This window comes from Lissotriton helveticus, chromosome 6 (assembly GCF_964261635.1).
Source record: "Lissotriton helveticus chromosome 6, aLisHel1.1, whole genome shotgun sequence".
Taxonomy (NCBI): Eukaryota; Metazoa; Chordata; class Amphibia; order Caudata; family Salamandridae; genus Lissotriton; species Lissotriton helveticus.
In genome coordinates, this window is record NC_136067.1 from 1,088,570,207 (window position 1) to 1,088,582,391 (window position 12,185).

The window sequence follows — 12,185 nt, forward strand, 5'->3', positions numbered from 1 at the left end:
TCTTTGAGATGTTTTGAGAAACACACACGTTTACCTAACTGACTCACACCGGAAGGACGAAAATCTTCATACATGACAACTGACAGTTAATGCTCCAAATGGTTGTAATGTGTGCTGATCCAAAATGTGAATGCCACTTGAAATTACCAATGGCTGGGGGTGTGTGACCTATTGCTCTTCCGTGTATTACCTGTGGATTCAATATGATCTTAGAGCTAAAGTCTACGGTAGTCATGAGAGGAAGACATATTGGGCTTCACTTGCCACACAAGGAGACACTTCATCCATCATTCATGATCTGTTTACCTTCTGGTACCTATGGGAGCGTGAGGTCAAAGACTGGAAAGCAGATTTGCCAAAAGGAAAGAGATCCGCCATCTTTTAATGTAAGATAAAACAGCACTATAAACAGCGTACACAAATTTACAGAGAAAAAGGATCAATTTTAATACATTTCGAGTAAAAGGTGTTTTCTTTAAATATGGTATAAAAATAAATGCAAGAAAAAACATTGACAAAAAATGTACAGACAACAGACAAGACACTAGGATTCCTCTTCAAACATGATAACATCAGTGAAATGAAACGGCTGTGCTAATTTTTTGTGCAGTAAATGTGATGGCATAATATGTATATTTATTACTATATGCATATTCGTTTTCATATAATTTTGCCAGTTTATGGCGGACAGTGATTCGTAACAAATGTCGTTTCTGGCAGAAGCGTATTTTCCACTGTACTCGACCTGGCAGGAAAAAAAAAATACAAACAAAATATACAGGGATCCAGCTGATATGGAGGTCGACGTGAGCAGATAGCCTTTGAAATGGAGGCATTGTAAAGGCTAGAAGGTTCTCGTAGTCCGTAATGCCTTGGTAAACACAAGAGAAAATATACAATTCAGGTCCTTGCTCATGCAACATCTGGTTTGCTGTGTCCTCTGGTTCTCAGGCAGTCAGTGAGCTACACGTAGGCGCTGTATAAATGATCTGTCGGCTTCCACGCTACGAGGCCAGCCTCCTAGTTGGACTGCACTAGACTGGTAAGCCGCTTCGATGTGAGAGATTTTCCCTGAGGAAGAAAACAAGAGGAAAAGAAGAGAGGAAAGAAGAGAAACCCAAAAAAAAAAGTTATTCAGAGGTTCAGGAGCAAATGAAGTTACAGTTTGTATAAAAGTCAAAACGTGTTGGCATCTTGTAATTGTCCGTAACAGCTTTTCTGTTAAGATTCAGCACATGGGGCCTCATTTATGAGGCCGTGCGTCACTTTTACGCCGCCGGTGCGTCACTTTTTGTGGCTTAAAAAATGTGCCTTGTTGCGCCATATTTGCAAAGAGACGCATCTAGTTAGATGCACCACTTTGTAAACCCCTGCGCCACATTATACCTGCGCCAGGTATAATGTATGCAAGGGGGCGTATTGACGCAAGAAGGGGTCGTAGAAGTGACGCAGTGAAATCTAGGAGATTTCACTGCGCCACTTCTAGGACGCCATTGCGTCAAAATCTTGCGCCTGCCTCACAGCAGGCGTAAGACTGACGCAGGCCCTTTCACATGGGGCTTGCCCCATGTGAAAGGACGCATTGCTGGAGTTGCGTCACTTTGGTGACACACTCCAGCAATGCGTCACTTTTGCGCTTACAGATACGTCAGAAATACTGACGTATCTGTAACTCCTTGCGACATGATGCGCCATACTGTAAATATGACGCATCATTAGTGTTGCAAGGAGGGCGCAATGAAAAGTGACGCATCGCTGTTTTCACGCAGCGATGCGTCACTTTTCATAAATGAGGCCCATGGTGTTTTCGCCATTCCAAGCCAAATCCTCATAAAACAGAAAATAATTGACTAGTAGGACTGCCTAAATATCTCCCCTACGATTAAGTTATAGGAAGAGAGTAATGCTCAGGAGTGTAGTTGCCTTTATCACCACAAGCTGATACATTTTTGGGTGTTTTTGTCGGTGCTTCACTGGTGAAAACAAAGGGGCAGATTTACAAGCCCCTTGCGCCTCTTTAACGCCGCCGTTGCACAGCCGCGGTGCAAAAGATGCGCCATGCTGAGGGGTATTTACAACGTGACACATCTGGGAGATCCGTCACGTTGTAAAGCCATGCGCCAGAAGTAGGCGTTCCTGCGCAGGGGGTGGGTGTTCCCGCGCAGGAACGCCTTCCAAAAGTGGCTGAGTGAAATCTACAAGATTTCACTGAGTCACTTTAGAGCCCATGCGGAGTCAAAACCATGCGCCTTGAAGCAGGCGTAAGGATTGATGCATCATTGTAAAGATAGGGCACCCCAGAGCATTGCTGGAGCTGCGTCACGCTTGCGACGCAACTCCAGCAATACGCTGCCTTTTACAGCACAGATGCGTCACGCATCTGTGCCGTTTTTGCCCCATAGTGTGCCGCATTTCATCCATGGTGGCGGAGCCGTGGCACACAATAACTGGCGCATCCCTGCTGATATGCAGGGATGCGCCAGTTATTGTAAATCTGCCCCAAAGTGCATTTGGCAAAGGGCGGTTTAAGCAGTATTTCTTGTGTGATCCATACACATTTTGACAAATGGTAACATATTCTCATTTTCAAAGTAGACACTCCGCGTCTTCACGCACCTGGCATTGCAGAAATCTATTTCACAAAAGCATTTGTCAGCAAGTAAATTGAACAGCTATTGATAACTAGGCATGATAAAAAATTTAAAATAACGGTTGTAGTGATTGAAATGCTTGTTGCGAATGGCAAACATGTTTAATTTGACCGAAAGCATGAAAAAGAAAGTAAGGCATTACATGTTTGCCAATTGCATTGAGATAATTCAAATGACTGACTAGCACATGTTCTTTTATTTTCATATTGTGAAATGCCATCATTTGAAAACAGAAATGCAAAAGTAAATACATTGATACCTAGCTTGCTCCATCTATGCTAAGCACATTACGCATGGTCCTGAAATTCCATTTAACAAATCATAGCACGCGGGTTCTACTTCTCTCCTACTTCAATGAATCAATGCATTAAATAACAACGATTTGAAAAAGGTAAATGCCAGGACTTGGTAAACGGCGTTTGATGTATATGGAACCATCTGACAAACGTACGTGTGTCATATATTTGTATGGAAGAACTTAAGCCCTTACGTGCTTGTGACCGAACCACTCCGTCACGAGCCACGGACGCGCTGTGCTGGTGACGGAGTGGTTCCGTCACGGCACGGCCGCCCCGGCCTCGCTGCAGGAATTCCGCGCCTGCGCTGCAGTTTTATTGAGCAGGCGGGGCCGTGATGGATCCACTCCGTCACAAGCACATCGCGCCCGTGGCTCATGACGGAGTGGTTCCGTCACGAGCATGGCGACGCCGCGCGGCTCCCCTCCCCCCAGCGCCGCAGCGGAATTACCCCCACGGCCAAAGGGTTAAAATACTGAATTACTGTGCAACATATTTATGGTAATAACTAAGAGGCCAAGAATGGAAAGGGCTTGCGCAGAACAATATTGTTACGACTTGGGATTTTCAAAGATGAAAGCCATTAAATGAGCATGGAAAACTGAAATATTCCATCACTCAAAAGCAGAAATTTAAGCAAACACTGATGCAACTCTGTCCTATACCTAAAACGTATTTAATCAGCAAAGTTTTTAGAGATTAAGTAAACATTAAAAAGTGTCCATATATGTGATCGTCGCTCTTTCTGTCCCTTTGTCTCCCTGTCCTTTTACACCTACCTACTCATGTGCTGTCTGACTGTCTCTGTTGTGACCGTACCTAAATATTTTTACTGTCCTACACCAGTCGCGGCCGGCATGTCTCGCGGGGGGGGGGAGGAGGGCTGGTGGTCATGCGGGGAGGGCAGGTTGCACAGTAAGGTCGTGTGGGGGGTTTAATGTAAAACAAATTATTTAAAAAAATTAAGCCTACCTTTCCGCCGGCCAGATCCCGCGTTTTCACTGCTCCTGCACTCCTGCTTTTCTGCCTCCGGTTGGGACAGGAAGCAGACAGCCAGGCTTCCTCCCCTAGGCCAATCACAATGCTACAAGCAGCGTGCTGATTGGTCAGGCCACCGCCTAGCCAGCAGCTTAAGGGGAGGCCATCTTCTTCAGGCAGGCTGCAATGCAGCCTACATGGAGAAGGGCACGGTGCACCTGACATGTTTGAGGTGGCTCCAGGGGGCTGACCAAACTGTCTTTGCGCACTCAGGAGAGGCCCGGCACACCACTAATTAAAGTCTGGGTGGAAATCATAACACTTCAAGCTTTACCTTGCAGTTTTTCATGCAGTTCTTTGATGACAGTTAATAGCTCACTGTTCTATATTAGAAACTGCAAGTAACAAAACGGTCTCTCTGACAAAAGCAGTAAACCACTGGCCTATTTGCATTATATACACTGTGTGACCTGCATGTTGCACGTTCTTTGCAGCAGGCATATATCAACACTGCCCGCGCTACCTTACTCTGAGTCAAAAATTCCAGTAGACAAAACTACGATTTCACATCAAGAAGAATACCAATCAATAATCACCAGAGTTATCTTGACATTTTTATTGCTGCCTAAAATTTCTGGAGACAGGGGGCCTCATTTATGAAAAGTGATGCATCGCTGCGTGAAAACAGCGATGCGTCACTTTTCATTGCGCCCTCCTTGCGACACCAATGATGCATCATATTTACAGTATGACGCAATATGTCGCAAGGAGTTACAGATACGTCAGTATTTCTGACGTATCTGTAGGCGCAGAAGTGACGCATTGCTGGAGTGTGTCACAAAAGTGATGCAACTCCAGCAATGTGTCCTTTCACATGGGGCAAGCCCCATGTGAAAGGGCCTGTGTCAGTCTTACGCCTGCTGTGAGGCAGGCGTAAAATTTTGACGCATTTGAGTCCTAGAAGTGGCGCAGTGAAATCTCATAGATTTCACTGCGTCACTTCCATGACCCTTTCTTGCGTCAATACACCCCCCTTGCATACATTATACCTGGCGTAGGTATAATGAGGAGCAGGGGTTTACAAAGTGACGCATCTACCTAGATGCGTCACTTTGTAAAAATGGCGCAACAAGGCGCATTTTTTACGCCACTGGTGCGTCACAAAAAGTGACGCACCGGCGGCATAAAAGTGATGCACAGCCTCATAAATGAGGCCCATGGAATACACATAGGGCTGTTGGTGAAGGAAATGACGCATCACGACAGCCCAAGTCCATTGTGAAAAATGTAAAAATGCCTGCAGGCTTTGCTCTCTCTCGCATGTAAATACAATGTTCACAATAACAGTTCATCAGTAAAACAGCTGTTTTATCCATCCTCACACAGAGAGAGGGCAGCATCACGCGTGACTTGCCTGATGCTGCAGTTGGTACCTGCGGTCAGGGGTGAATTATGTCACTTGAACAATCAGGGTTGTACAACACTCTGCAGCCGCAGTTCCAAAGCAAAAAAAAATGAAGATTTTTTCTAAGATGGCTCTAAAAGAAGAGTGGTGCCTCCATTAGAGCGTTGGGGCATTGCCATATTTATATTATGGCCCCTCGACCCCCTTAGGTGAGAAAAGTATCATATATAAAAGTGTACAGCTGTTTACATTCTGAGGGGCATATTACCAAGGGTGGCGATAGGCAATTATCGCCGGTTTAGCAGCCGTTTTCGGCCGCTAAGCGGCGATAATTCTATTGCTCTATTAGCAAGCTGTCGCTAACTGATGTTAGCGACAGCTTTTAGGCGATAGCGAGCGGTTTGGGGCCCGCTTTGCATGTCAGCGATATTTATCGCTAATGACATGCAAAGTGGACCTACCCAACCTGTTAGCGACTGAAAACAGTCGCTAATGTCGCTATCGCCTATTAGCAAGGCAGGCGTAGCGATGGAAATATTCCCGCTATCGCCAAAAACCAACGCCTGCTCAGACCAGTTCTTAGCCATGTTATCCAATGGGAGGTGGATAACATGGCTAAGAGCAATTAGTCGCTAATGCGTAAATATCGCTGTATTCTCAGCGATATTCACGCATTTCGCTGCTATCGCTGGATATTTTAGCACATTGGAGAAAAACGTTGCTGATAGCATGTTTTCTGCGCTAACATATCCAGCGATAGGCAGCGATAAAAAAATTGCCGCTAAGCCTATTTAGCGATAAATATGGCTACTTGTTGGTAATATGCCCCTGAATTTCTGCCTGAAGCCTGTAGTAGTTAGTTTTTGCTGCAGCTCAGTGCATAATTGAGGGTGAGGCAGGTCCTAAGCCAGTGCAAGCCTGGGGGAGGTGGAGCTTCCTTAACATTATTGACAGGTATTCGTTAGAGACACCTAGGCCCAAGTGCGCATGTGGGGTTAGACGACTGCCTTTCTCTGGCCAGCCTGACATGTGCATTAGAAGCCTCCCAGTCGTCTCTCCACCTGCACTTTAGTGAGCCGGGGGTGAGTCAAAGCTGCAGCCCCCAGTCTCAGTGTGAGCGTTGAGGTTGACTGCCCTAGCCAATCCAGATGCTGTTGTAATAGCAGGAGCAGCGTCTGGATTGGTTTAGGGGACACATGGTTTAGTCCCCGGGCCAGGCCACTGCTCTGGTGCACGTCTGAGTGTGCAAGTGACTGAGGCAGGGCAGAGTGGGTGGAGGATGCATCGCTCCCATTTTTGTGCCCCATGAAAAGAGACAGTCACAGCCATCGTTGGTTGCTGTTAGTTTTGCTAAATGCCTATGGCTCACAGATTTGAAAAGATCTCCCCATCCACAGTGAGTAAGTTTGAATGAATTGCCTGGTTTCCTAGCCACTTCGTCTGCTGGCCAGTTCTCAGTAACTGCCTGTTGTGTATTCCAGCAGCATCTGTGGTTCTCGGCGCCCGAGCCCTCTCTCGCCCCCAGTCACTCACCCTCTGCCGCCCCAATCCCGATGTCTCCCAAGGGAGGCCCTCATGCGTCACATGTAAAGTTTTGTGTTATGCGTTTGGTTTGTATTCGCATACTGCACAGTTGCATGTGGTGGACCAATAAACACGGCCAGCAGTCGTGGGGTGGCAATCGGAGGAATCTCTGCAGCACTCCCCCACGCTCTTCAAAGAGGCCGCCAGGGGGCAGCAAACACAGGGACCGCCATTGATGGCCAAAGGGCTAGCTACACCACTGAATATGCATCTTCGGCTTTCCAAAGTTTACCTATACTTCTCCTTTTCAATGTTGAAGCTATCTGATGAAATGCCTCCTTGCTATACAGCATGCCATGCCGAAATAACACCTCTCTGAAGTGAAGTTGTTATGAGCATTTACATTGTTAAACATTATTATTATATTGTTACCTTAGACCCTCAGATAGTCAAGTAGGCCTTTAATTAGGATTGCCTATTATATTAATCTAATGCTAAATATGCAACCTTCTACTCTTGTTTTATGTCTACATATTTATTAATATTAGACGTGAGGAAGTTGTATAAAACATGACAAGTATTTCCAATCTTCATCAACCCACTTTTTTCACGGAAATAGAGATGATTTTACATAATTTTCTAATGTACCCCTTAGCTTGACTCTGTATCTTCTTCTATCGATTTAAAAGAAAATGGACCCTTCTTATATGGCGCCTGCCGGAGCTCACAATATTTTATCACACTGAGGGGCTTATGTACAAGCCCCTATCGCCATGGGGACGTCACTTTTTGTGATGTGCCCGTGGCGAAAGGGGCCTTGTCTTATGTACAAGGCAGCGTTAAGCCACCTAATGTGGCTTAACGCTGCCTTGTACATAAGGCACCCTTTCACAATATGTTTAGCCTGAAAGGGGCGTGCAGTGGGTGTTGTGGTGGGCATTCCACCGCAACACCCATCGTATTTGACGCTCCCCCCATGTAAAAGGGTGGCATACATAGGAGGCAGCACCAAAATGAAGCCCAGGAAAACCCTGGTCTTTAGATGGCGAAACAAGGAGAAATGCATTATTTCTCCTCGTTTTAGGTTTTTCCATGTGTGCTGCCTTGTGCAGCACGCATGGAAAAAGCAAAATGCCATAGTTTGTTTATGTACAGTAAGGTGTCCCTTCCTGTACATAAATAAACCTTTTTAAAAATGCAATTTTGTAACTTTCATGTGTGCTGCATGAAGCAGCACACATGAAGGTTACAAAATGGCATTTTAGGATTGTTTATGTGCAGGAAGGGACACCTTCCTACACATAACCAATCCTTCCCTGCACCCAGACACCCTTGCACTTTGGTGCAGGGTGCCTTCGTTGGCGCTAAGTTGTTAAACTTAGCGCCATTGCAGGGGTAAACACAAGGTTGCACCACATTCTTGTAAATATTGTGAAGCATTGCTTTTCCAAAGTGGCGGAGCATGTCGTTAAGTCCAGGAGGCTAACGACATGCTCCGCCACTTCTATTGTACATATCCCCCTGAGTGTGGAAACCCATGTAGAGAAGAATTACATAAAGTATCAATCTATCCACAGAAACGTGGCAAGTGGTTCACAAAGGTAGCATTGTTTTCTGTGGTTCTTCCTATGCATACAAAATATCACTAGGCCTGAGTATTTTTAGGTCTGGCTTGGAGTTAGCTGTCTTGCTAGCTCCTGTTTCCAAAAAATGAAAATAAAAATGCATACATGCATACAGGGTATTTCATTCAGCCCTCTTAATCCATTGGTGTGTAAAGGTGTCATTCACATTTTTTTCCTACCAACACAGCATACAGAATGTGACAGTAGGTCAACCCTCTTCATCTATTGGTTCTCTTCACTGTGAGTGACTGCATTTTGCCTATTTACTCTGCATCCACCTATGGAAGAACTGAGCACCAGCCCGAAATGCAAACTAGTTCCTTTCGGCAGACACAACTGAGTGCTCCTGGCTTTGCCCTCCTTCCCATCTGGCACTGGGGTACACAGTCTTTCAGAAGGGGAGGACCTCCTCAACCACAGTTTGGATTTGAGACAGAAAGTCTCAATATCCCTGCACTTGGCCCACCCCAAACATTATATATAATGACTCCATGCATAAATGATATTGGTCGGGCATAAACCACTCTGACAGGGCCATACATCCTTTTGAAAGCATCATAAACCATTCTGACAGGGGCATAAACATGTGACAGGTCATACATCTCATTTGCCATAAATTGATCATGTCCTATCATCTTCATGCATTTTTTTATGACACCCTTTACTTGTTGATATGCCATCAATTATGCACGCCACTTTTGTGGGGTAATGAGGTTTTGCTGTGTGAATTTTTCTCTGACCACAAAGGGGTGTAGCCTCTCACTGGTGTTAGGCTCAACTCGCTACCTTGTCTGCCCTTTTTGTGCCCTGGTATCCGGCTGGTCTGAGCTGTGAGTGCGGTGCTCCGCTTAATACCCTCGTTGGCTGACTCATTCTGCTGTAAGGCATCCCCAGACAAGTTGCCTTAATCCAGCACACCGCCCTGCTAGTGTGAATCCTTTACCAAGAATTGTTTGACTTTATGCGCCATTCAGCTACTGCGACAATGCTGCTACTCTAGGGGTCTCATTTATGAGGCCTTGCGTGAGTTTTGCGCTTCCGATGCGTCACTTTTGGTGACGCATCGGCGGCATACAAATTGCCCCCTGATGTGCACTATTTACAAAGTGACGCATCTAAGCAGATGCGTCACTTTGTAAACCCCTGCGCTACATTATACCTGCGTCAGGTATAATGTATGCGTTCACCCGCAAAAAGCCTCGTGATAGTGACGCAGTGAAATCTATGAGATTTCACTGCGTCAGTTTTAGGACGCTGTTGTGTCAAAATCTTGCGCCTGCCTCACAGCAGGCTTAAGACTGACGCAAGCCCTTTCACATGGGGCTTTCCCCATGTGAAAGGAAGCATTGCTGGAGTTGCGTCACTTTTGTGACTCACTCCAGCAATGCGTCACTTTTGCGCCTACAGATACGTCAGAAATACTGACATATCTGTAACTCCTAGCGACATGATGCGTCATATTATAAATATGACGCATCAATCATGTCGCAGGGAGAGCGCAGTGAAAAGTGACGCATCGCTGTTTTCACGCAGCGATGCGTCACTTTTCAATAATGAGGCCCCAGGTGTGGGTAGGTGGGTTTCGATTGTCCTGCATGCTGCCCCTGCTCCATGAAGAGAGTGGAATCAGGGACAGTGCAGCTTTTAACCACTTCTCGCTTCTGGCTGAAGTGTGGTGGTGCCCCCCCCCCCTCGTCCTTAGAGGGGTTCAGAAAACACCTGGGCCTTGATTGGCCCAAATGTTTGTGCCAACCTTGGCGTCTCTTTCATTTTGGGAGGTAGCTCCCTTTCCTCTTCAGTGTGCTATGACTTCCAAGAAAGGTTTTTTCCCAGGCCCCTGGTGGCTGTTATTTACCCGCCCCTTCAATCCCCCTTCAGGGGCAGCCTCTGCCAGACGAGCTTAGCGGCTTTGCAGGAGAGGTGTCTTATACTCCACTTTCCCAGTCCACTCCCCTTCACTTGAGCAGAAAACCGTACAAAGCCTGGAGGCTTCCCACTGTCTCTGTAGGAGGCAACCCTGGCAAACTGATCTTCGCTCACTGACATAGCTGTAGACTGGGGGGCATATTACCAAGCAATAGCGATAATTATCGCTATTGCTTGGTTAGCGATAAAAATTTATCGCCGAGCTTTGACGATTTTTATCGCAGATAAACCTTGCTATTAGCAAGGTTTATCTCAGAAACGATAAAAATCGGCCGAAATGCATGAATATCGCTGTAAAGTCAGCGATATTCATGCATTACTGAGCGAATGCTCTTAGCCATGTTATCCACCTCCCATTGGATAACATGGCTAAGAACTGCTCAGGGCAGGTGTTAGCTTTTGGAGATATTCGCGCTTAGCGCGAATATCTCCAAAAGTTGGTAATAGGAGATAGCGATGTTAGCGACTGTTTCCAGTCGCTAACATCTTGGCACGCCCACTTTGCATGTCATTAGTGATAAATTTCTCTGACATGCAAAGCGGGGCCCAAGATGGTCGCTATCTCCGACTAGCTGTCGCTAACTGGTGTTAGCGACAGCTAGGTAATAGGGAGATAATTTTATCTCCGCTTTCTTGGCTTTTAAAGCCAAAAAAGCGGAGATAAATCCCTTGATAATATGCCCCTTGATTTGTTATTATTGTTGTCATTATTATTGCACCTTTGTGTCATGAACTAAACTCCACAAAAAAATGCAACAGAACATAAATGAATTTCATAATCCATCAGATCTAAATGTAAACAAGGGACAAGCTTAGGATGCAGTGTGTTGTGTTCGTCCATGATTATGATGACTTGAAATCTACTTCATTTTGCTTTTATAATTCAACAAGGACACCTTTTGCATAACCTCTCCCAGTTTTATTTGCATAGCTTTAACCGTATGCGTATTGTATCAGGGAAATGGGATACCTAACCTTTTAAAGTAGTTATCAGACTTATAATTCATATTCTTGCTTTATTCCACGCTACCAACATCACGTTACTCATGTACTAACAAAAATGAGAGCCCATTTGCCGTGCTACTTATAAGAGCACTTTAGAGGAGTAAAAGAGTATTCTGAGGGAAGAAGCACGGGAACAGTTGTTGGCTGTTAGCCAACTTCGGGACAGTACCAAGTTTTGAGAAAATGTTAACCACCCTCTATTCAGGACAGCGCTTGAACCCACTCTGTAGCCTACTATCCTGCCTAGGGTATGGGTCCAAAACTTTGAATTTATATATGATATGCCCATGCTCACAAGAACTGTTAACTCAAACAATAATGCATTAGCCCCCATTAGTTTCACACTGGATGTGGTCCAAAACACTATTCCTGTGCTTCCCGTAAATAAGGCTCTCGGCCCTGACGGGATTCTGATTGACATAGAGTTCTTGGAGACTTCAATCTTCACTGGAATGACCTGAATGACCAATTAGCCAACACCATCAAAGTCATCCTCGAGGTGACCCAAATCTGCAATCGTCCTACCCACAATAAAGGCAAGACCGTAGACCTAATCATCAAAAAACGGGGCACCACTACACTGGATTCCACACGACCCTTAAGATGCATGAGGTCAAAGATAACCTTGTTGAAAGCTTTCTTAGTGGTAGCTATGGAGAGCAGCCTTCAGACTTAATCTTGAAGGAATTTAAAGCAGCTTGTTTTACCGGAATATCACCTCCACAATGACTAAATAAAGGAGAACCACACAGCAGTTATATAAAAAGATGTATTT

General features: G+C 45.5%; 1 protein-coding gene across 2 annotated transcripts in view; it reads right to left on the reverse strand.

The window, feature by feature from the left end:
• Positions 1–362: 362 nt before the first annotated feature.
• Positions 363–12,185, reverse strand: part of RGS7 (regulator of G protein signaling 7) — a 1,941,513-nt gene continuing 1,929,690 nt past the window's right edge. For both annotated transcript variants that reach the window (XM_078646934.1, XM_078646935.1), the window contains exon 17: positions 363–1,071. In XM_078646934.1, coding sequence (XP_078503060.1) covers positions 1,021–1,071 — 51 coding nt within the window. In that variant the 3' untranslated portion in view covers positions 363–1,020. The remainder of the gene's footprint in view (positions 1,072–12,185) is intronic.